The sequence below is a fragment of the Vicugna pacos genome, chromosome 35 (assembly GCF_048564905.1).
Source record: "Vicugna pacos chromosome 35, VicPac4, whole genome shotgun sequence".
Taxonomy (NCBI): domain Eukaryota; kingdom Metazoa; phylum Chordata; class Mammalia; order Artiodactyla; family Camelidae; genus Vicugna; species Vicugna pacos.
The window spans coordinates 5,192,050-5,214,209 of NC_133021.1; the positions used below are offsets into that span (position 1 = coordinate 5,192,050).

The following is a 22,160-nucleotide window of genomic DNA, read 5'->3' on the forward strand; positions in this document are numbered from 1 at the left end:
AGGGTTTACCATCAGCCCTAGATGTGTGTTTAGTTAGAACTTTTCCCCTCAGGCTGCAGCTGTAGTGATAGACCAGTGGGCCTCTTAGAGAAGGACTGGGCTTCCTGGGGCTGTGGCCTTTTGCTGTGTCCTGGGGGTGATTTCTATTCTGGTCACTGTCCTGTGGGGAGTGGGAACATAAGCCCACTGGCCACCAGGACCAGGCGATGTGGAGGTGTCCCCGGGCATCTACGGCTACAGTCAGGGCACCAGAGAAGGGCATAAGCTTCTTTCAAAGACACCGGCGAGAGGGAGCGAGGCAGATGGGGAGGGTGAGGACTGTGCACTGGCCTCCGTTCCCCGAGTCCGGCTCTGGAGGCCCCTGTGAGCACAGAGCCAGCAGCCTGCGCGCAAAGCTCCTAGGCAAGCAGGGGCCTTGTTCTGAGCCAGACGGGGAGTGGGCTTCAGCCAGCTGTCCGTGTGGTGCCCTGGGAGCGGGCGTCTGTGAGGAACCACGTTTTTTTCCTTTCATTTTTGCTCAGTTACTCTTGCATATGTAGGCACATAAATAGTTGAGTTGATTGACTTATCCAATTAAATCTTAAAGCTGTTACTAGTGAGTGGTCTGTTGAACACATCATGATTGGTTCATAGACCTGTTCACAAAGCAGTCTAGAAGCACAAAGCCTGCGCCAGACCCATCAGTGCAGCGTCACACTGTGTCAGTAAGAGGCTGCTGTCCAGCGAGAGTAAGAACAAACTGTGTCAGTGTTTCTTTCCAGTCGTTGACCTGAATTACTGAGAATTCAAATTCAGTGTACATGAGACTTATTTTTTTTATCGTACACAGCTTAATACATAAAATTTTAGCTTATATTGGCCACCCAGAAAAGAGGAAAGAATTACCTAGAAGCATGTATTTCTCTGCTTCATGGCTATTTTAAATAGTTCTAGATTACAGACCCAGATGAGTTGGCAAGAATTAGGTAATGAATGTAACGACTAATCCAGTTTTAATGTCTGTAGTGATTGTTTATATTTTTAAAGCATATATGTTTTTAATGTTATATCAGAAAAAATTAGACTTTGGTTTATTTACTTGTTGATTTATAAACTTAAGGGTTGATTTTTTCTGTCATTTATTCCTTTACATTATAAATAATGTGTGGTCACTATTATGGATATTTGAGAAGGTATAAGAAAAAGTCTTAATAATTATCTTCAGCTTTAATGGGACCATAACCAGCTTATGAACAGTGAAGAAATAGAAGCAAAGTGTGATTCTAGTATAGTGATGTGAAGTTTATGGCAGAACATGACGTACTACTGTACTTTTCCTTTGGAAACATGGTGAGGTTTAGGCTTTGAAAATGCTGGAAAGCCAGTAATTTGTCACCTGAAGAACATGAAGTGGTAACTTTTCATATAAGGTGTTTTTATAGTGTACATTTATTGCTGCTGATGAATTTGATAGAATCTTTATATATTTAGTGAGTGTCAGAAAGCAGAATCATTAACTTAAATGTGCTTTAAAGAGAATCTCCAGTCCCTGTGAAGACGTAGAAAGACAGTCTCAGTTTCTTCCTATGATCTGTTGGAAAAGTCATGTTGAGGGGTTGTGGCAGGGTTGCCGTGAGTTACTGCTACGTGGCTGATCAGTGAGAGTCAGGAATGATAATAAGGACGTAGGAGAATGACCGATGGGCCAGGTGGGACCGCAGACTGAGGACGGGACGTGGAAGAATAGATGAAGTTTCCTAACTTCAGGGGAAGATTATTTCAATTAAGTTTAGTTTAAATAGGGAAACGTGGGCTGACTGTCCATGCTCTGCAAGACTCTGTGCTAGACATTTTGGGGAGTGTAAGATGGCAGCTGTGCGGTCATTGCCCTCCATGCATCGGCATCCCAGTGAGACGCAGGATGTGTGAAGAAATAAGTAGAGCACAATACAGAAGATGCATTCCACAGAAAGTTAATGAGAAGCTGCAGCAGATAGGAGGAACGGTTGTTTCTGGCTGGACTGAGAGTAACACAGTGTTTAATTTAAGAAAGACAGTTGGGTGGATTTTAATGGGAATATGTGGAAACGGTGTTAGAAGTGCACTGAACAGTTGAAGCAAAGAGGAGTGCCTAGGATGTCCACAGTGTGCCAGGGAAAGGTCAGTTGTTACTTTTTCTGGAGTCTGTACTGAGGAGAATAGTGAGAGATAAGACATGGAATAGTGTCGTTTCAGCTTGCTAGCTTTTACAGAGTTGCCCTTAACAGCTTTAGGTTGAATATTGCTAAATAAAATAAAAAAATCAAACTATCAAGCATATGGCACAATATTATTTATCGAACTTCCTTTTGGGTTACTTCTTAGACCCTAATAGAATTTCTGAAATACTTTCGAAAAGTGTCCCAAACCTTCAGAGAAGGGATGGAAGTAAAGTAAGGAGATCCCACCTGAGCAGACACATGGCATTGGTTACAATAAAGGACAGTTTTCACACTTTACAACATTTAGCAGTTTATTTTGGCTTAGGGAATGAATTAGTGGCAAATATTTAATCAGACACAACAGATGCTAGTAATTTAGTGTTTCACTTCATGCGAGTTGTCTTTTCTTAATTGTTTTACAGCGTTGAAATTTACACCTTTTAGAAATGAAAATGTAAACTATTTGTGTTTTATTTTTAAGAGTTACACAGCCAAGCTACTTTAGTCTAAATCCTTTTTTTACGTTTTCCCCCAGTACTGATTATATTTGCTGTAAAGCACATCTGTACTAGAGAGGAATTACATTAATACATGTGCATTTCTTCTCCATAGATTAGATGATTAACTGTTAAATTTGCTCATTCCCTTATTCACTAAATTCATTAATTCAGCAAATATTTTTGTCACCTTCATGTGCAAGTGCTCTTTTGGGCTTTAGGTCTTACTGAGAAACTACAAATCAGGTCTGTTCTCCTGTGGTGTTGACATTATAGTGACAAAGACTGGCAATAAACAAGTGAAATAAATGAGCAAGGTAATTTTAGAAAGTAGTAAATGAAGACAATAAAACTCCCTGATACAGGGAGTCACAGGGAAGGATAATTTAGATTAGATGATCAAGGAAGACATTATGTGTGAAGAAAAGGTATTATCTCATTATGAAATTAAAGAATTAAAATTATTTTCTCTTTCAAATTTTCACCAGAAGAAACTTCTACAAATGAAAATTTACCTTGTCATTAAAAACACTAGGGGACGTCTCATAATTTCCTCAGTTAACTGTTGTGAATGGAGCATATTACTTACTAGTGACCCAAACTGCAGGCATAAGGTAGATTTTAAAGAGGAGACCTTACAAACTAAAACAGGAGAGGATACAATATCCCTTGAGCCCACTGTGGTGCTCAGCAGCTTTTTTAACTAAACATGCTAGTGTTCCACAGCACTCCTGTGTGCACCACATTTTGTTTGGAGAGCACTTTACCCTCTCTGCATGCAGTACTGTTGGATGATCATAGCAGTTCAGACAGTTCTTCACCAGTTCATGTACTTGATCAGCAGGACAGCTGTCCAACCTGCATGGCTGTGTACCTTTGCTGGGCGTAATAATCCAGGACTTCCATATCAATTACATGATCCCAGAAAGAAACAGCAAACTCAGTTGTAAGAAAAAATACGAAAACAGTAGCCCTGTGTGATGGATGCCTGAGACCACCCCCATCACTAGGAGGATTCCCAGGACTCAGCATAGAGTAACTTGTTGCAGCAAAAGGACACAAAGCAAAGTCAGCAAGGGGAAGAATCCAGGAGACACCAGGTACAGGTTCCCCAGAGTCCTTTTGCACTGGAGTCTCACAGGATGCTCTCGACTCCTCCAGCAGTGAACTGTGACAGCACAGGTGAAATGTCTGCAGGGAAGCTCGTTAGAGACTTGTGTAGCGCCCCCGGACTGTCATGTACCAAACCCCAAACTCCCAGGAGGAGAGCAGGTGTTCTGCAGGACCACTGTGTTGTACTAACAGTTTGGACACGGAAAACTGTTCTTATCAGTTCTGAGAATTGTAGGAGCCCTCTCAAAGTCTAGGGCCCCAAATGCAGGCCAAGACTCCACCTTGCAGCCAGGTCTTTGGAAGAATAGCAGCTTAGTTTCTGCTGTTTGCACTCTTCTCTGTGCAGTGCGTCCCCATGGCCCTTGGCCAGGAGTAAAATTATTATCAGTGGGACCCCACACTCCAGGATGACACCAGCATACAGCGTTGGTCCCAGTTGAGCCTTTTAGGAGCCCTGGACGTAGCTAGTTAAAAGAAATCCTGTTAACCATATCTTACAAATCCGAGTGGCTGCCTTATTAGTTTTATAAGGGGGTACCAGTTCAGGTACTGCAAAACTCCGGCCAGTAAGTTACAGCTGACCTGAAGACCTTCCATGGCTGAGACAGTGTCATAGCCGAGACAGTGTCATGGCCGTCAGGGCACACACACAAAATATAATCACACAGAGCAGCACGTGGTACCCCTGGAAACAAAGACAGTACAATGGCTGGAGCATCCCATGAGGACGTGCATTAGTCAGGCAGTAGCGGTAACAGGGCCCCCACATGACCTCCACCCTGGGCCTCTCAGCTCAGGGTCCTCAGTTCAGTACAGTTGATTTAGTTGTAGTAAGGTCTTTGTTTTATTTATTTATTTTTCTTGAAGTATAGTCGATTTACAATGTATTAATTTCTGGTGTACAGCATAGTGATTCAGTTGTACATATATATATATTCCTTTTAATATTCTTTTTTCATTATAGGATGTTACAAGGTATTAAATATAATTCCATGTGCTATACAGTATTAACTTGTCTATTTTATGTATAGCGTTTAGTGTCTGCAAATCCCGAACTTCCAGTTTATCCCTTTCCACCCTCTCTCCCCTGATAACCATAAGTTTGTTTTGTCTGTAAATCTGTTTCTGTTTTGTAGTAAGTTCATTTGTATTGTTTTTTTAGATTCCACATATAGGTGATATCATAGTCTTTTTCTTTCTCTTTCTGACTTACTTCACTTAATATGATAATCTCCAGGTCCGTTTATGTTGCTGCAAGTGGCATTATTTTATTCTTTTTATGGCTGCATAGTATTCCATTGTGTATATATACCACAACTTCTTTATTTAATCATCTGTCGATGATATTTAGGTTGCTTCCATGTCTTGGCTATTGTAAATATTGCTGCAGTGAACATTGAGGTGCATGTGTCTTTTCGAATTAGTTTCCTCCAGATATATGTCCAGGAGTGGGATTGCTGGATCATGTGGTAAGTCTATTTTTAATTTTTAAAGGAATCTCCATACTGCTTTCCATAATGGGTGCACCAAACTGCATTCCCATCAATGTGTAGGACAGTTCCCTTTTCTCCACACCCTCTCCAGCATTTATTGTTTGGATTTTTGAATGATGGCCTTTCTGACTTGTGTGAAGTGATACCTCTTTTGAGGTTTGATTTGCATTTCTCTGATAATTAGTGATATTGAGTGTTTTTTCATATGCCTGTTGGCCATTTGTATGTCTTCATTGGAGAATTGCTTTTTTAGGTTATTTGCCCATTTTTGGAGTGGGTTGTTTGTTTTCTTGTTATTGAGTTGTATGAGTTGTTTGTGTATTCTGGAAATTAATCATTGTTGTATCATTTTCAAATGTATTTTCTTATTCTGGAGGTTTTCTTTTTGTTTTGTGTATAATTTCCATTGTTGTGTAAACAGCTTGTAAGTTTGATTAGGCTGCACTTGTTTATATTTGCTTTTATTTCTATTGCCTTGGTAGACTGCCCTGGGAGAACACTGGTACAAATTATGCAGGAGAATGTTTTGCCTATGTTCTCTTCTAGGAGATTCATGGTGTTCTGTATTAAGTGTTTGAGTCATTTTGAATTTATTTTTGTGTATGGTGTGAGGGAGTGTTCTAATTACCTTGATTAACATGAGGCTGTCCAGCTTTCCCAACACTACTTGTTGAAGAGACTGTCTTTTCTCCACTGGATATTCTTACCTCCTTTGAAGATTAATTGACTAAGCCTGTGGGTTTATTTCTGGGCTCTCTATTCTGTTCCATTGATCTATATGTCTGTTTTTGTGCTAGTACCATGCTGTTTTGATTACTGTAGCTTTGTAGTATTGTCTGAAATCTGGGAGTGTTATTCTCCCAGCTTTGTTCTTTTTCTTCAGTATTGCTTTGGCAATTCTGGGTCTTTTGTGATTCCATATAAATTTTAGGATTATTCTAGTTCTATGAAAAATGTCCTGGGTAAATTGACAGGGATTGCATTAAATCTGTAGATTTCCTTGAGTAGTATGGCCATTTAACAATGTAAATTCTTCCAATCTAAGAGCATGGGATATCTTTCCATCTCTTTAAGTCATCTTTAACTTCCTTGACCAGTGTTTTGTAGTTCTTCACATGTAAGTCTTTCACCTCATTGGTCAGGTTTATTCCTAAGTATTTTATTTTTAAATACGATTTTAAAAGGGGTTTTTGTTTTTTACTTTGCTTTTCTGAAATTTCATTGTTAGTGTGAAGAAATGCAACAGCTTTCTGTATGTTAATGTTGTATCCTGCTACCTTGCTAAATTCTTATTTCAGGTCTAGTAGTTTCTGTGTGGAGCCTTTAGGACTTTCTATATATAGCATCATGTCATCTGCATATATTGACAGTTTTATCTCTTCTCTTCCAATTTGGATCCCTTTTATTTATTATTTATTGTGTGATTGCTGTGGCTAGAACTTCCAATACTATGTTACGTAGAAGTGGTGAGGGTGGGCATCCTTGTATTGTCCCAGATTTTACCAGGAAAACTTTCAGCTTTTCACCACTGAGTATTATGCTGGCTGTGGGTTTGTCATATAGCTTTTATTATGTGAAGATATATTTCCTCTATACCCAGTTTGGTAAAAGTTTATATCATAAATGGGTGTTGAATTTTGTCAAATGCCTTTTCAGCATCTATTGAGATGATCATGTGATTGTTGTTGTTTCTTTTGTTGCTTTGGTGTATCACATTGATTGACCTGTATATGTTCAATCATCCTTGCGTCCTTGGGATGAATCCAACTCGATCATGGTGTATGATCTTTTTTATGTGTTATTGGTTTCTGTTTGTTAAATTTTGTTGAGAATTTTTGCATCTATGTTCATCAGTGATATTGGCCTGTAATTTTCTGTTTTGGTAGCATCTTTGGTTTTGTTATCAGGATGATAGTGGCTTCATGGAATGAGTTTGGGAATGTTCCTTCCTCTTCCGTCTCTTAGGAGGTTTTGGGAAGGATTAGTATGAGTTCTTTGTATGTTTGATAGAATTCCCCAGTGAAGCCATCTGGGCCTGGATTTTTGTTTGCAAGGAGGTTTTTTTTTTTTTTAATTGCTGATTGTATTTCACTTCTAGTGATCAGTCTGTTCAAGTGCTCTATGTCTTCTTGATTCAGTTTTGGTGGACTGTATGTTTCTGGAAACTTATCCATTTCTTGTAAGTTGGCCACTTTGTTGTCATATAGTTGTTCATAGTATTGTTACATATTTTTAAAATTTCAATAGTGTTGGTTGTAATTTCTCCATTTTCATTTCATATTTTATTTATTTGTGTCCTCTCTCTCATCTTCTTGGTGAGCCTGGCCAAAGGTTTGTTGATTTTGTTTACTCTTTCAAAAAACCAGCTCTTGGTTTGATTGATTTTTTTCTATTTTTAAATCTCCGTTTTATTCCTTTCCTCCCAGATCTTTTAAATTTCTTTCCTTCTTCTAACTTTAGGTTTTGTTTTTCTTTTTCTAATTCTTTTAGGTAGTAGGTTAGATTGTTTATTTGAGATTGTCCTTGTCTTTTGAGGAAGGCCTGTATCACTATGAACTCCCCTCTTAGGACTGCTTTTGCTGCACCCATAGATTTTGTGTGGTTGTTCTTACAGTGTCGTTTATCTTAAGGCATTTTAAAATTTCCTCTTTGATTTCATTGTTGACCCTTTGTTTTTTTAGCAGCATGTTGTTTAGTCTCCATGCGGTTGTTTTTTTCTTTTTTCTCTTTCTGTGGTCGATTTCTGGTTTCTTGGCATTGTGGTCAGAAAAGATGCTTGAAATAATTTCTGTCCTCTTAAATTTATTGAGGCTTCTTTTGTGTCCGAGTTTGTGGTCTATCTTAGAAAATGTTCTGTGTACACTTGAATGTATAGTCTTTCTTTAGGGGGATGTAAGGTCCTAAAAATATCAACTAAGTCTAACTGTTCTAATATGTCATTTAGTATCTCTGTTGCCTTATTGATTTTCTGTTCAGAAGACCTGTCCAATGATGTTAGTGGGGTGTTAAAGTCTCTTACTATTATATTCCCATCGGTTTCTCCCTTTATATCTGTTAGTATTTGCTTTATGAATTTGGGTGCTCCTATATTGGGTGCATATATGTTAATGACTGTAATATCCTCTTCTTGTATTGCTCCTTTAATCATTATTATAGTGTCCTTCTTTATCTTTCTTTATGGCCTTTGTTTTAAAGTCAGTTCTGTCTGATACGAGTATTGCTGCTCTTGCTTTCTTGTCATTTCCATTTACATAAATATCTTCTTCCATCTTACTTTCAGTCTGTGTGTCCTTTGCCCTAAAGTGAGTCTCTTAAAGGTGGTATATTGTGGGCTCTTTTTTGTTATCTAGTCTGCCACTCTCTGTACTGGACAGTTTAGTCCATTGACTTTTACAGTAATTATTGATAGATGTTTGTTTATTGCCATTTTAAACCTTGTTTTCTAGTTGTTTATTATTTATTTGTTTCTTTTTCTTACTGTTTTTTCCTTTTTGAGTTGATGATTTTCAGTGAAGCTTGATTTCTTTTATATGTGGTTACCCTGTTTTTCAAGTATATTAACTTATTACTATATCCCTTTACTTTAGACTGGTAACCATATGGGCTCATACACATCCTAAAAAAACAAAAAATTACATTTTCTTGCTTTTCTCTCTCACATTTTATGATTTTTATGTCCTCTTTTACACCTTGATGTTTATGGGGGCTTTTTGTTTGTTTGTTTGTTTGTTTTTGCTGTTCACTGTTGTTACTACATTTCCAATTGTGATTTTCTCTTCTATAGATTCTGCTTCGTTTCTATTTAGAAAAGACCTTTCAGTATTTCTTTTATGGTAGGTTTACTATTGCTGCGTTTTTTTAGTTTTTACTTGTCTGAGAAATTCTCTCTCCTTATGTTCCACCTGATAGTTTTGCTAGGTAGTAGGTTTTTCTCTTTCAGGACTTTTAATATATCTTGCTGCCTTCTTGCCAGCAGTGTTTCTATGGAAGGTTTCCTGGTAACCCTTTCTCTCTTGCCACATTTAGAATCTTTTCATAATTTTTAACTTTGAACGTATTAATACTAATAGGTCTTGGTGTAGCTCTGTTTGTGTTCATCTTGTTTGGGACCCTCTGTGCTTCCTGCACTTGGATACCTGTTTCATTCTTTAGAGACAGGAATTTTTCAGCCATAATTTCTTCAAATACATTTCCGATCTTTCTCTGTTCTTTCTTCCCCGTCTGGGGCCCCTGTTGTGCATAGACTGGCGCACTGTGTATTATCCCTTAGGGCTCTTGTATTGCTTTCAGTTTTTTTCTTTTTTCTGTCTACTTTTCTGATTAGGTTTTTCCCATTATCCTGTTTTCTAAATCACCTACTTGTTCTTCTGTATTACTTGGTCTGCTTTTGACCTCTTTTAGATTGGCTTTTATCTTGGCAGTTGAGTTTTCTGATTTTAATTTTCTCCTCTTTATAGTTTCTATTTCCTTTTTCAAATATTCTGCATTTTTGTTGATAGCTCCTTCTGTGTCCTCCAGAGCATTTATCCCCTCCTTTTTTAACTCAAGTTCTGGTAGACTGTAGAGGTCTATCTCTTGGTTCATTCTTTCGGGGGATTTCTCTTGTTCTTTTAACTGGGAGTGATTCCTCAGCATCTTCATTTTACTTTCTCTAACTCTATGGATTTAGGAATAATAGTTACCTACTGTAGTCTTTTTATGAGGACAAGCCCGCGTGTAGACTGTGTGCATCTGATATTTTTGTTGTGAGAGCTGCTTTTAGTGTGGATGGTTGCTGTGCCTGTCCTGCATGTGTGCTGGCTGCTACCCACTAACTGGGGATGTGGCTGGTGATGAGTTTTCCAGAGCCTGCCCTGGGATGTTGGGTGGGGCCTCCTCTTTGCTCTGTAGTTGTCACATCACTGTTAGTGGCTGGGTCTGCTCCCCAGTTCTTGGAGTAGAAACCCCTAGGTCAGTTTGACTGCTGTGCGTGATTGGTGGGGCTACCCTGCTTCCACCTGGAGAGGAGATGTCCCCTGGGAGGTGCCCTTTGTGGTGTCATCGCCTGTCCCTCATTACACACAGCTTGTTAATAATAGGGCTTTCAGGATCAAGCCACATCCTGTGGGCTTGCAGAGAAGGAGTTTGCCATGGGGCTGTTGCACAGCCCCTTTGCGAGAGTGCATTCACCATGAGGTCTTCATGGCCGAGCAACGCCCTGTGGGCTCGTAGAGGAGGAGGCCGCTATGGCAGCGTCACCTTAGTCAACTGGGGAGTCTCTCCAGTGGGCCTGGGCTCTCCTGGACACACTCCCCCCGATGCTGCCTCTGTGCCGTCAACTCCAGGTCTCTTCCTGGCTCCATTCTCTGCAGCCCGAACTCAGCACTCCATCCCGGCACAGCCTGCTCGCCCCTCGGGCTAGGGACCCCATGGACTCCCTCTGCCCTGGTTTCTCTCCATTTTGTCTGCCCCAAAGCGGGCCTCTGCTCGCCTCTGGCCTCTGAAGCTTTCCTTCCATCCTGTGACCCCCTGCTGCAGAGGGGGCTCTAGTGTGAGGGCGCCCTTCCTCCTCTGCCGCTCCCTCCCCAGAGGACAGGACCTGCCCTGATGTCCTTTTGCTTTTGCTTTTTTTTTTTTGGTAAAGATTTACATTGTAGTTCCACTTGCACGAGATCTTCCGTCAGAGCTTGGTGGGTGTTGTGTGAAAACTATTCCACGTGGAGGTGTATTTTTGATGTGTTTGTCAGGGAGGTGAGCTCCATGTCCTTCTACTCCACCTTGAAGCCCCTCCCCGAGGCTTAGAAACAGATAGCCTTATTCCAGCCGACAGTCAAGGCTTTCCCAAGCTGCATTTCTGTCAGTTTTAGAGCCCAAATGAACTTGCTCAAAAATGGGCACGTTGGGATGGAGAATCATCATATTCTAAGGATCAAACATCTATTGGCAACTGAAAGTGCTTTTTAAAACCCCAAGAGTATATCTTCAGTTAGGGATTGCCTCTTTTGTTCCTGTTGCCTCTCTTTTCTCAGAGGTTCCAGTAGGCAAAAATCACGAATTATGGAGTCTTGTCCTCTTTTCAATATTCAAAAAACCTAAATAACCAGCCACCCCTGGTGTGAAGTGCCAGGAGGATGTGTCCTGTTAACACTTTCCTTTGCAGCTTTCCCTGATCAGGATGATGTCTAGCATTTGTGACATTTAAAACATGGAACATTCCATGTCAATTTTTATCATATATTCACATCCAGTAGCTACAAAATACAAAGCCATGAAAATAATTCCCCTTTTGTCCTCGTTGCACATTTATACTAGCTGCAAACTTAGCATTTACAGGGTTAACATTACGGCTGCAGGGGAATCACAGGTGAGACTCACGGGAACTGGTCGGAGCTTCAGCAGTGGCAGGGCGGGGCTGAAGGGAACACTGGCGTCCCTCCTCCTCCACCTCCATGCCCGCGTCTTCCTCTGGTTTATTTAAAGCGTTGTTTCAGCTCTAGGAGCTGCTGTAACTTTTCTTTTTCCACCCAGAGGAGAGAGAAACAACAAACTAATTTTTATTGCCTTTGGCCCATCCAGGGCTCACTTTTGGGAAATTTTCCAGTCCTCTCTCCTCCCACTTGGTGGAGAGAACAAAAACCAGAGACGTCACCCAGGCTGCACCTTTTCCCCTCGCTTTACTCAGCGCCAGAAGAGCAGCCAGGGGATCCAGTAAGTCAGTTCTTCTGGAGTTGAATGTACCCTTTTCAAACTCCGTAGGTACCTTTACCTCTCACACCAGGCAGCGGCCCAGCTGCTGTTTCATACAGAGCAACTGCCTGGTGGTCAAAAGTTAGTCATATCCCATCCCAGCCTTTCATGACTCCTTTCCCCCCTATTGTAGTGAGTCAGGGGCCATTGTAGTGAATCTCACTTCTGATGGCAGCTGTTTTGGGGATCCCCAAGAGCATCCTTAGATACAGTGATTTGCTAGGAGGAGTCAGAGGACTCAGTACACAGTCATCATGGTGTTACAGGGAGAGGATACAAAGCAAACTCAGTAAAGGGAGAAGGCATGTGGGGCAAAGTCTGGGAAAAATCGGGTATCGGCATGTCTGAGTCCTGTCTCAGTGAAGCCACACTGGATGCTCTTGCTCCCTCCAGCAGTGCACTGTGACAGCACAGGTGCAGTGCTGTCCACCAGGGAAGCTCCTGAGACACTCAGTACCCAGGGCTGTTACTGGTGGGTGGTCAAACAGACCGAAAACCAGACTCCTAGAAGGAAAGCAGGTGTTCAGCACAAACCCCATTGTTTGTACAGTCTGGGCCCAGGGAGGCACTCTGGCAAGTTTCAGCATGGTGGGAACCCTGGCAAGTTCCCGGACGCCAGCCGGGAGCCAGCCTTATAAGGAGGACCTCCCGAGGCTGGATGTCTCCACGCGGCTCACCTCCTTTCTGCACACTGTGTAAGACTCTCAGTGCAGAGTAAGCGTAGGGAGGCTTGAGGTCTCAGCCTTGGGGAAGCTGAGGAGGACAGTGCTGCAGCTCCAGCCTCCGTCTCAGTTTGTTCTATCTGTAACTCTTAACAATCATGTCAAACTTTGTATCAACCCAACAATTTCCCTCCCTTCTTTTGCTGCAGAGGCCAGCTGTAGAGCAGCTCATCCCGGCAGTTTTCTCCAGCCCCTTTCAGGCTTTGGTGTTGGCCTGGGAACTGCCAGCCATACTCATGCCATTTTTTCCAGACTTCACTGAATCTGACCTTTTTCTCCTTCTTTAGGTAAAGAGTGCTCTAGCCACCTACTTACAACTTACTGCTCCATGTTTGCCTTTTGTAGCAAATCTCTTGCTCAAGGATATCTAAGAAATCTTCCTCTTTCTGGGCTCTTGTCTCTGGATTGATTATGTGGCTGTCCCATCTACCTGGGAGTCCCAAAGCCAGTGTTTGCTCATTTTGGTAGGTTGGGCTGGATCCCAGAGTTACTGGCTGAAGGGCCGTGGTGGCCTGGAGCTGGTGTCTGCTTGCTGGTGGGTGGGATGGGTCCTACCACGGCAGGCTGTAGGCTGTGGTGGTCCTGGGGCTGGTATCTGCTCAGTGATGGACAGGGACATGTCCCAAGGTGGCTGTGAGCTCAGGGGGTCTTAAGGCAGCTGGTGGTATGCTCCTGCCTGGAGAGCTTCCTGTTACTAGGTGTCTGAATTCTGGTGCTGACAGATGGGTGGGTAGGGCTGGGTCCCAGTGCTGGCGAGCTAGAGGCCATGTTCCAAAGTGGCTCCCGGCACCACCAGTGCCACGTGATGGAATGAGCTCACTCAAACGGCCGCCAATGTCTGTGTCCCCGTGGGGAGCTCTGATGCCTCCTGCCTCTGCAAGGCTCTCCAAGATTAGCAGGTAGGTCTGACCCAGGCTCCTTTCAAGTTACTGCTTCTCCCCTGAGTCCTGGGGGCATGAGGTTGTGTGTGTTTCCTTTTAGAGTGGAGTCTATCTCCCGTAGCCCACTGACTCTCCCAAAAGTGAGTCCCACTGACCTTCAAAGCCACATGCTCTAGGGCTCATCCTCTTAGTGCATGACCCCTGGGCAGGGGAGCCCGAAGTGGGTTTGGCCCCCTGGCTCCTCTGGGAGAACCTGTGCACACATAACTGTCTTCCCTGTGTGGCCTGTCCGCTCGGGGTGCACGTCTGCATTGTACCATGACTCTGCCCTTCCTGCTTATTAGCTTGTTGTGGTTCGTCCTTTGTGTCTTTAGTGGGTCTTTTCTGTTGATCTTCCTGCTTTTCCCATCAGTAGTTGCTCTGTAAATAGGTATGATTTTGGTGTTCCTGTGAGGGGAGGTGAACTCAGGGTCTCCCATTCTGCATCCTGGCCACGCTGAGAGCCCATGTGTGTGTCTGGAAGCCCAGCAGGTGTCTTGGCTTCCTATCCAGCATCCCTTCATGTTTGTGTTAATACTCAGTAATGAACACCTGTAACTGTGTATTCACTATTCTTATAGATTGTGAACATGAGTCTTCAGTTATAAATAAAAAATGTTCTTCAGATAACCTAATACAGACGTTTAGTAATTCTAAAGCTCAGAGAAGGGAAGAGCTAGCCCTGATACTTAAGATCTTTCACAGATCCTCGAGTCTCAAGATGGATCACATTTTCTGAAGAGTTCAGATGACGTTTTAGCTGATGGAGATCTCTTCCATATACTTTCATCAGAGACCCGTGGTAAATCATTTACAAGAGTATTACCGAGCAAGGAAATGAAAGATTCACAGTCTCCCAGAGCATCACTTCCAGGGAGTGACAGACCAGCAGTACCATTCGTCGCCCCCACTGTTGTTATTAAAAGAAAGCCACTGGAGACTGACATCTCAAAGGTGAGACACAGTGCAGTAACTTGGAAGCTATTCATTTTGTGTTGCTAGACCCCTTCAGTGCTGTTGGTAAATGTTATTCAAAACATCAATATTTCTTACTTAAACAGAATAAAACGTTTGCCTTTGGATACAACCTGTGTTACGTTTAGGATTTTAAAGTGATACTTGGGAATCAAGGGAATAGTTTGAAATAAAAATTGTAATCTGTATCAACAAAGAAGTTGTGGCTTAGAGCTTTAATGATAAATTAAAAGACACAATTTCTGACTGAGACAGGGAAATTTTTATTTCACGTTAATACACAAAAATGAGTTTTCTTTGTTAAGGTATTTGTGAAAGCATAGTCATTTTGAAATAACTTTATATGCCTTAAACGAACCCTAGAAAATTATTAGAATTGCTTTTGTTAAAATAGTGTTTAATTAAGAAATTCTTGGTGTAAAAATTCTGGGAAGAAGAGAAGTGAAACTATGGCCATACATATTTAACATATGGTCACAATGTTTTTACTGTAGAAGTTATTAAAGTGGCCTTATAAAAATAATTTTGTAAAGCTGCTTGAGTTTGTCTAGAGATTGAATCACGTGAAGATATAAATCTAAGCTAGAATCATAATAAAAAGTTATTGACACGATTTGTTTGGAATGATTTAAGAGGAAGAGCCCAGTAGTGCTCAGGACCCCGCCACACTCCTAAGTTTCCCAGATGCCAGGAAGAAGTGAAAAGTCAAATGTTTCTGTGATGACAGAGCAGATATCAAAGATGGTAATTAGAGTTCTGAAATGTATAATCTGTGGTTATTTTAACTTTTGTTCTTAAGGCTACCATTTCAGAAGAGAATTTACAAAGTAAGACTGAAAAACAGACTTACCAAGAAGAAAGAGAATTGGATGGTAAGAAGATTTCCTGTTTCATAAGATAAAAATGTTAATGATTGTGTGTTCCCATATTATAACTCTAAATAAATGAATTGAGAACATGACTTAAACGGAGAAATAACTTCTTAGATAGTCGTAAGGTAATATACAAGTATATTGACCAGTATATAAAAATTAACCTGCCGAGTTAACATATTACTCAGTCTATCTCCACTAAAATTTATGTAAAAGGGCCTTGATGGCTCTGCCTCAACCAAATGACAGCGTTGAGTGTTGTGAGTCCTTAACGTGGTATTACGCCAAAGGCCATCAGGGTACAGCAGGAAAAAAGGTGACTTGAGTAATTACTTCTTTAGCTTGATTCTTTAGGTGTTTTATGTATAATATATTTTTAAAATAGTAAATCTGTTCCTTTTTTCCAACATACATAGCTTTTGTGACCAACCCTTGTCTGATTGCATTGGCCTGGACTTCCAAAATAGAATTAAATGATTGTGATGCAGAGGGAAGACTATGCTCTTCTTTTGTGCACTGAAGCAAGAATGCCTTTACCTGTCCCCCTAGGATGATTGGTTGTCTGAGATGAATATGTCTTCTTATGGTCAGGACACTTTCTTTTGTTCATGGTTTTTAAATGGATTTTTACCAGTAGTTGAACAGAATTTATAATCAATTGACAAAAAAATTTTTTTCATTGTGGTAAAATATAATAACATAAAGTGACATTTAATCATCTTTAAAGTATATGATTCAGTGGCATTAAGTACATTCACAGTGTTGTGCAGCCGTCACCACATCTGTTTCCACCACTTTCCATCACCCAGTAAGGAACTTGTTGGGCAATGACTCCCATGCACGCCTCCATCCAGCCCCCGCTCACCTCTAACTTGACTTTCTGTCTCTGTGAACTTGCCTGTTATGTTTCATATAAGTGGAATCATACAATATTTGTCCTTTTGTGTCTGGCCTGTTTCACTTAGCATAATTTTTTCAAGGTTCATCCACATTGTAGCATGTGTCAGAATTTTATCACTTTTTATGGCTGTATGTACATACCACATTTTGTTTATCCGTTCACCTGCTGATGGACTTTTAGGTTGATTCCCCCTTTTTGGCTATTGTTCATAATGCTGCAATGAACATGGTGTACTGTATCTGTTTAAATCTCTGTTTTCAGTTGTTCATATAGGAGTGTAACTACTGGATCATAAGGTGATTCTGTTCGGCTTTGGGAGGACCTGCAACAACTGTTTTCCATAGCGACTGCACCATTGTGTGTTCCAGTAGCAGAGTACAAGGAGTCGCATCCTTGCCAGCGCTTGCTTTCCTTTTTCTTTAAGTTGTGATTCTCGTAGGTGTGAAGTATATCTCATTGTGATTTTGATTCACATTTCTCCGATTACTAAAGATGTTAAGCGTCTTTGTGTGTGCTTGTTGGGAATTTGTTGGTAATCTTTGGCAAAAGATTGGAAAAAATGTCCATAGAACTCCTTGACCCATTTTTTAATTGAGTTGTTTGTTTTGCTGAATTGTAGAGGTTCTTTATATATTCTGGATATTAAACCATTTTTGGCTATTAGGGACCCTTTGCAATTGCATATGAATTTTTGAATCAATTTTTTTCCATTTTTGCAAATAGGCCTTTCAGATTTTGATAAGGAATGCACTCAATCTATAGATGGCCTTGGGAAGTATTGCCGTCTTAATAACACTAGTCTTCCGATCCATGAACCCAGGGTGCCTTTCCATGTATTTAGTTTACTTTAGCAATGTTTGGTAGTTTTCAGTGTATAGTTCTTGTAATTCCTTGGTTAATCGTTTTCCTAAGTATGCTACTCTTTTTGATACTCTAGTAAAGAGAATTGTTTTCTTTATTTTTAGATTACTCATGGCTGATGTTTAGAAATTACAACTGATTTTCCGTGCTCATCTTGTATTCTGAACCTTTGCTGAATTTATTAACTTCAGTGTTTTTATGCAGGGTCTTCGGGGTTTTCTGTACATAGGATCACGTTACTGTGAATAGAGATAGTTTCACTTCTTCCTTGCTATGTTGGCTGCCTTTGATTTCCTTTTGTTTTCTCATTGCTCTGGCTAGAACGTCTAGTACAGTGTTGAACAGGGGTGGGAGAAATGGAGGTCTTTGTCTTGTTCCTAGTCTTCGTGGGGAAGTTTTCAGTTCTTCAGCATTGAGTAGGATGTTAGCTGTGGGTTATCATAAATGCCTTTATCATGTTGATATTTTATTCTCAGTGTCCTTTTTTTTTTTTTTAAAAAAAATCATCACGGGGTGTCAGATTTTGTCAAGTGTATCTTCCGCATTTGAGATGGTTACATGTTTTTTCCCTTTGCTCTCTTAACGTGGTGTATTACATTGGTTTTCTTATGTTGAAGCGCATTTGCATTCCTCGAGTAGATCTCATTTGGTCTTGGTATATAGTCCATTTAATATGTTACTGGATTTGGTTTTCTGGTATTTTGTTGAGTTAATTTTGCATCTGTATTTATAAGGGATATTGGTCTGCAATTTTCTTTCTTTCTTTTTTTTTAATAGTGTTTTTATCTGGCTTCAGTAACAGGTAATGTTGGACTCCTAGAGTGATTTAGGAAGTTTTCCCTACTACTCTGTTTTTTGAAAGAATTTGAGAAGGATTGGTATTAATTTTTCTTCAAGAGTTTGGTAGAATTAACCAGTGAAGCCATCCATTCTTAGACTTTTTTTCATTGGGAAGGTTTTGACTGTTGATTCAATTCCTTACTAGTTATAGGTATTTTCAGATTTTCTCCTTCTTCATGGTTCAGTCTTAGTAGGTTGCTGTTTCTAAGGATTTGTTCATTACATTTTGATTATTCAATTTGTTGGCGTACAGTGATTCACAGAATTGACTTAAAATCTTTTTTGTTTTGTAAAATTGATTCTAGTGTTCTGGCCTGCATTTCTTGTTTTAGCTGTTTGAGTTTTCTCTCTTTTTCCTTAGCTAATCTAGCTAAAAGATTGTCCGTTGTATCCTTATGTTGAATTTGGCTGGCTTGTACCCATTTCCATGAATAGAATAAGGTTTAAGTGATGCCCTGCGCCTTCTTCATGGCTCTTTTGGAATTTGCTTAGTTTCGGCAAGCTCACGTTACAGGGAAGGCCACACACAGGTCTTCTGATCAGTAGTCCCAGTTGAGGCAAACATGTGAGTGATGAAACTTCTAGCTTACATTGTACTTCCAGGTACAAAAGTTTTATTTTGATTAAGTCCAGTTTATCTGCATTTTCATTAGTCACATGGACTTTTGGTGCCATATGCAAGAAACTATTGCCTAACCTAAGGTCGTAAAAATTTACCCTTATATTTTCTTCTAAGAGTTTCATTATTTTGACTCATATTTATGTGTACGATCCACTTTGAGTTGTACATAGTGTGACACTGGGATCCACTTCATTCTCTTACATGTGGGTATTTAGTAGTTCCCACCATCATTTGTTGGAAAGAGTCATCTCTCCTCACTGATTTTCCTTCATGCCCTTTCGGAAAATCAGTTAATCATAAACGTGAGGGTTTATTTCTGAACTCAGTTCTATTCCATCAGTATCTATGCCTGTGCTTATTGCTAATACCACATTATTTTGATTATTATAGTAAGTTTTTAAATTGGGAAGTGGGAGTTCTCCAACTTTCTTCTTCTTCGAGATTGTTTTGGGTATTCTAGGTCCCTTAAATTTCCGTATAAGTTTTAGTATCACCTTACCCTTTTCTGCAAAATAGCCATCTGGGATTTTGCTAAGGATTAAACTGAGTCTGTAGATCATTTGGAGTGTATTGTGATTTTAACAATATTAAGTCTAATGTATCCATAACCAAGGATGTCTTTCATTTTATTGTATCTTATTTAATTACTTTCAGTGATGTTTTGTAGTTTTCAGTGTACAAGTCTTAAACTTTTTGTTAAATATATTAAGTGTTTTGCTGATTTTGATAGTATTGTAAATGGGATTATTTTTCTTAATTTTATTTTCCAGCTATTTCTAGTGTATTGAAGTCCAATTGAGTCAGTATATTGATCCTATAATCTGAAACCTTTGCTAAATGTATTTATTGAAGTAGATTTTGGGTCTTTTGATTGTGTGTGTATTTCTATTTACAACACCTACAAGAAGAGAGTTTAATTTTTTTCTTTACAGTATTGCTCTTTTATTTCTTTTTCTTGCCCAGTTGCCCTAGCTAGGAACTCTATTACATTTTGTCTTTTATTCTGTTAATAAGGTTCAGTACATTTAGTGATTTATTTTTGCTTATTATAAAGCAACCACGTGTTTCTGGGGTTGTTAATTTTCTCTGTTGTTTTTCTCTTCTCTATTTTACTTATTTCTGCTCTGGTTTTTGTTTCTTGCTTCCTTTTGCTTGCTTTGGGTTTAGTTTGTTTGCTGATTGTGGGCTCTCTTGTTTTTCAAAATGAGGTGTTTGAAGCTATACATTTTCCTCTAAGCACCACTTTAACTGTTCCATGAATTTTGGTATATTTTTGTTTTCCTTTATTTCAAACTGTTTCCTAGTCCCCTTGTGATTTCTTCTTTGACCTATTGGTCATTTAGGAGTGTGCTGTTTAATTTTTACTTATTTGTGAATTTCCCTGATCTCCTTCTGTTACTGACTTCTGATGTCATTCTACAGAGTGTAAAGAACCTACCTTATATGATGTCAATCCTATTAAATTTATCGAGGTTTGATTTATAGCCTAGCATAGTGTGTATCTTGTCGACTGTTCCACATGCATTTGAGAAGAACAGGTGTTCAACTTTTGGTGGAGGGATATAAATATCTGTAGACCTCTGCAGGGCTCTGGTTAATTTATAGTGTTGTTCAGTCATTCTGTCTCCTTCTTGATCTTAGTTGCTTTATCCATTAAATTGGGGGTACTGAAATCTCCAAATATTATTGTTCAAATGTCTGTCTGTAATTGCGTATGGTGAACGTGAATATCACACATAAGATTTTGGCCTGGAGCCGGACTCCTCAGTACACACACACACACACACACACACATTCATACGTATATATACCTACATGCACATATATGCGTATACATATAAATAGCCATGTTTAGAAATCGAGAGTTCTCATGAGCATCTTCAATTCAGTCCACCCCCTCCGGTCGTGCTTTTCCTTTCCTTTCTTTTGTATGTTTATGTCCTTTCTTCCACAGTGCACTGTGCTTGACTCTGAACAACAGCATCACATCTACGCATCTGATGTATCCTATAATGCTGCTAAGTTTGTTTCAGAGTTGCTCACCACATCGCCTTAGGAAAACCAACCTGCTAGAAAGATTTCATGACTCTGTCTGCATCTCGCGCTCTTGACTCAGCCAGGCTGTGCGCCAGATTTGTACTCTTGGGTTACTTAAATTAGTGCTTTGTTTGTCCCTTCAGAAGATTTGTTTGTTTATTTATTTTCAGTTTTGCTTCCCTTTTATTATTCTATTAATTTAATTTTATTTTGGGGGGAATATGTACAACATTAACCTACTTCTCAAAGTATAATTATGCAAAAGGTATGTAGTTGCCCCCTCGGTATCCACAGGGGTTGGTTCCAGGACCCTCCTGGGTACCAGTGTCCACAGATGCTCAGGTCCCTTGTGCAGAATGGTGTAGTGTTTGCACAGGACCTGTCCTCATCCTCCATATACTTTATTTTTTTCTCCCATGTACTTTAAATCATCTCTAGATGGTAATACCTAAGACAATGTAAATGCTATGCAAATAGTTATAAATACAATGGAAATGTTATGTTGCTGGCACATGGCAAATTAAGGTTTTCATTTTTGGAACTTTCTGAAATTTTTTTCTGGGTATTTGCAATCTGCAGTTGGTTGAATCTGCGGATGTGGAACCTGCAGATGCAGAGGGCAGCTGTCCTTAGAGAAATACCTCCGGCATTCCTTCCCTTCACAGTCCCCAGGCCTCCTGTACCACCCCCTTGAAGGGAACTAAGTATATTGCTTTCTGACTTATCTTTCTTGTGTTTCATTTTGTAAAAGTAAATGTCTGTTTCTTTCCATTCCACCCCCCTCCTTTCCCATTTGTTCTTACTCAAAAGATAGCATACTGGGTGTCCTCTTTTTCATTTTTTTCACTGCACATTATGTCCTGGAAATGATAAAACAGCTTAAAACACAACCTCATTAAAACTGTTCTCACAATTTTCGTGCCAGATCTAGCATTATGGTAAATTAATTATAACTATAAAAATGAAACAAAATGCGGCTGTGTACTTGTTTTACATCTAGAGATTTCTCAGTAAATCTGTTTTTCTGTTTAGTGGACTAAATGAGTCTCTTTATGCAGCTCAGGATGAGGAGTCAGATGGCAGCCTTCTGCCTGAGAATGAATTACTGTCAAAACCTGACACAGCAATGTTGAGACAAAGAGGAAACAGACGCACTGGTAAGAATGATAATCATGGGTATCTTTAAATTATTTTAAGTTAAGTTTATCAAAAGATCTTTTTTTGCTTTGGATTTCTTTAAATAATGGGTAAAACAACTAAGATCAAGAAGGAAATAGAATAATTGAACAACACTGTAAAAAATGTTTGTTTGTGCATGTATTTTGTAGACAGTTTACACTTTGATGTTAATTATGAATACCCTAAGATAACTAAAGAACTGACATGGAAGCTTTGGTACCT

The 22,160-nt window shown here is 39.9% G+C and overlaps 1 protein-coding gene across 2 annotated transcripts in view; it reads left to right on the forward strand.

Annotated features, from left to right (window-relative positions):
• The window catches only part of CCDC7 (coiled-coil domain containing 7), a 177,810-nt gene that overhangs the window by 88,543 nt on the left and 67,107 nt on the right, over positions 1 to 22,160 (forward strand). For both annotated transcript variants that reach the window (XR_012067091.1, XM_072955093.1), the window contains exons 17-19: positions 14,357 to 14,605; positions 15,426 to 15,498; positions 21,818 to 21,916. Coding sequence is in view for 1 of the 2 variants with exons in the window: in XM_072955093.1 (XP_072811194.1) it covers positions 14,357 to 14,605; positions 15,426 to 15,498; positions 21,818 to 21,916 (421 nt within the window). In the remaining variant the exon portion in view is untranslated. The remainder of the gene's footprint in view (positions 1 to 14,356; positions 14,606 to 15,425; positions 15,499 to 21,817; positions 21,917 to 22,160) is intronic.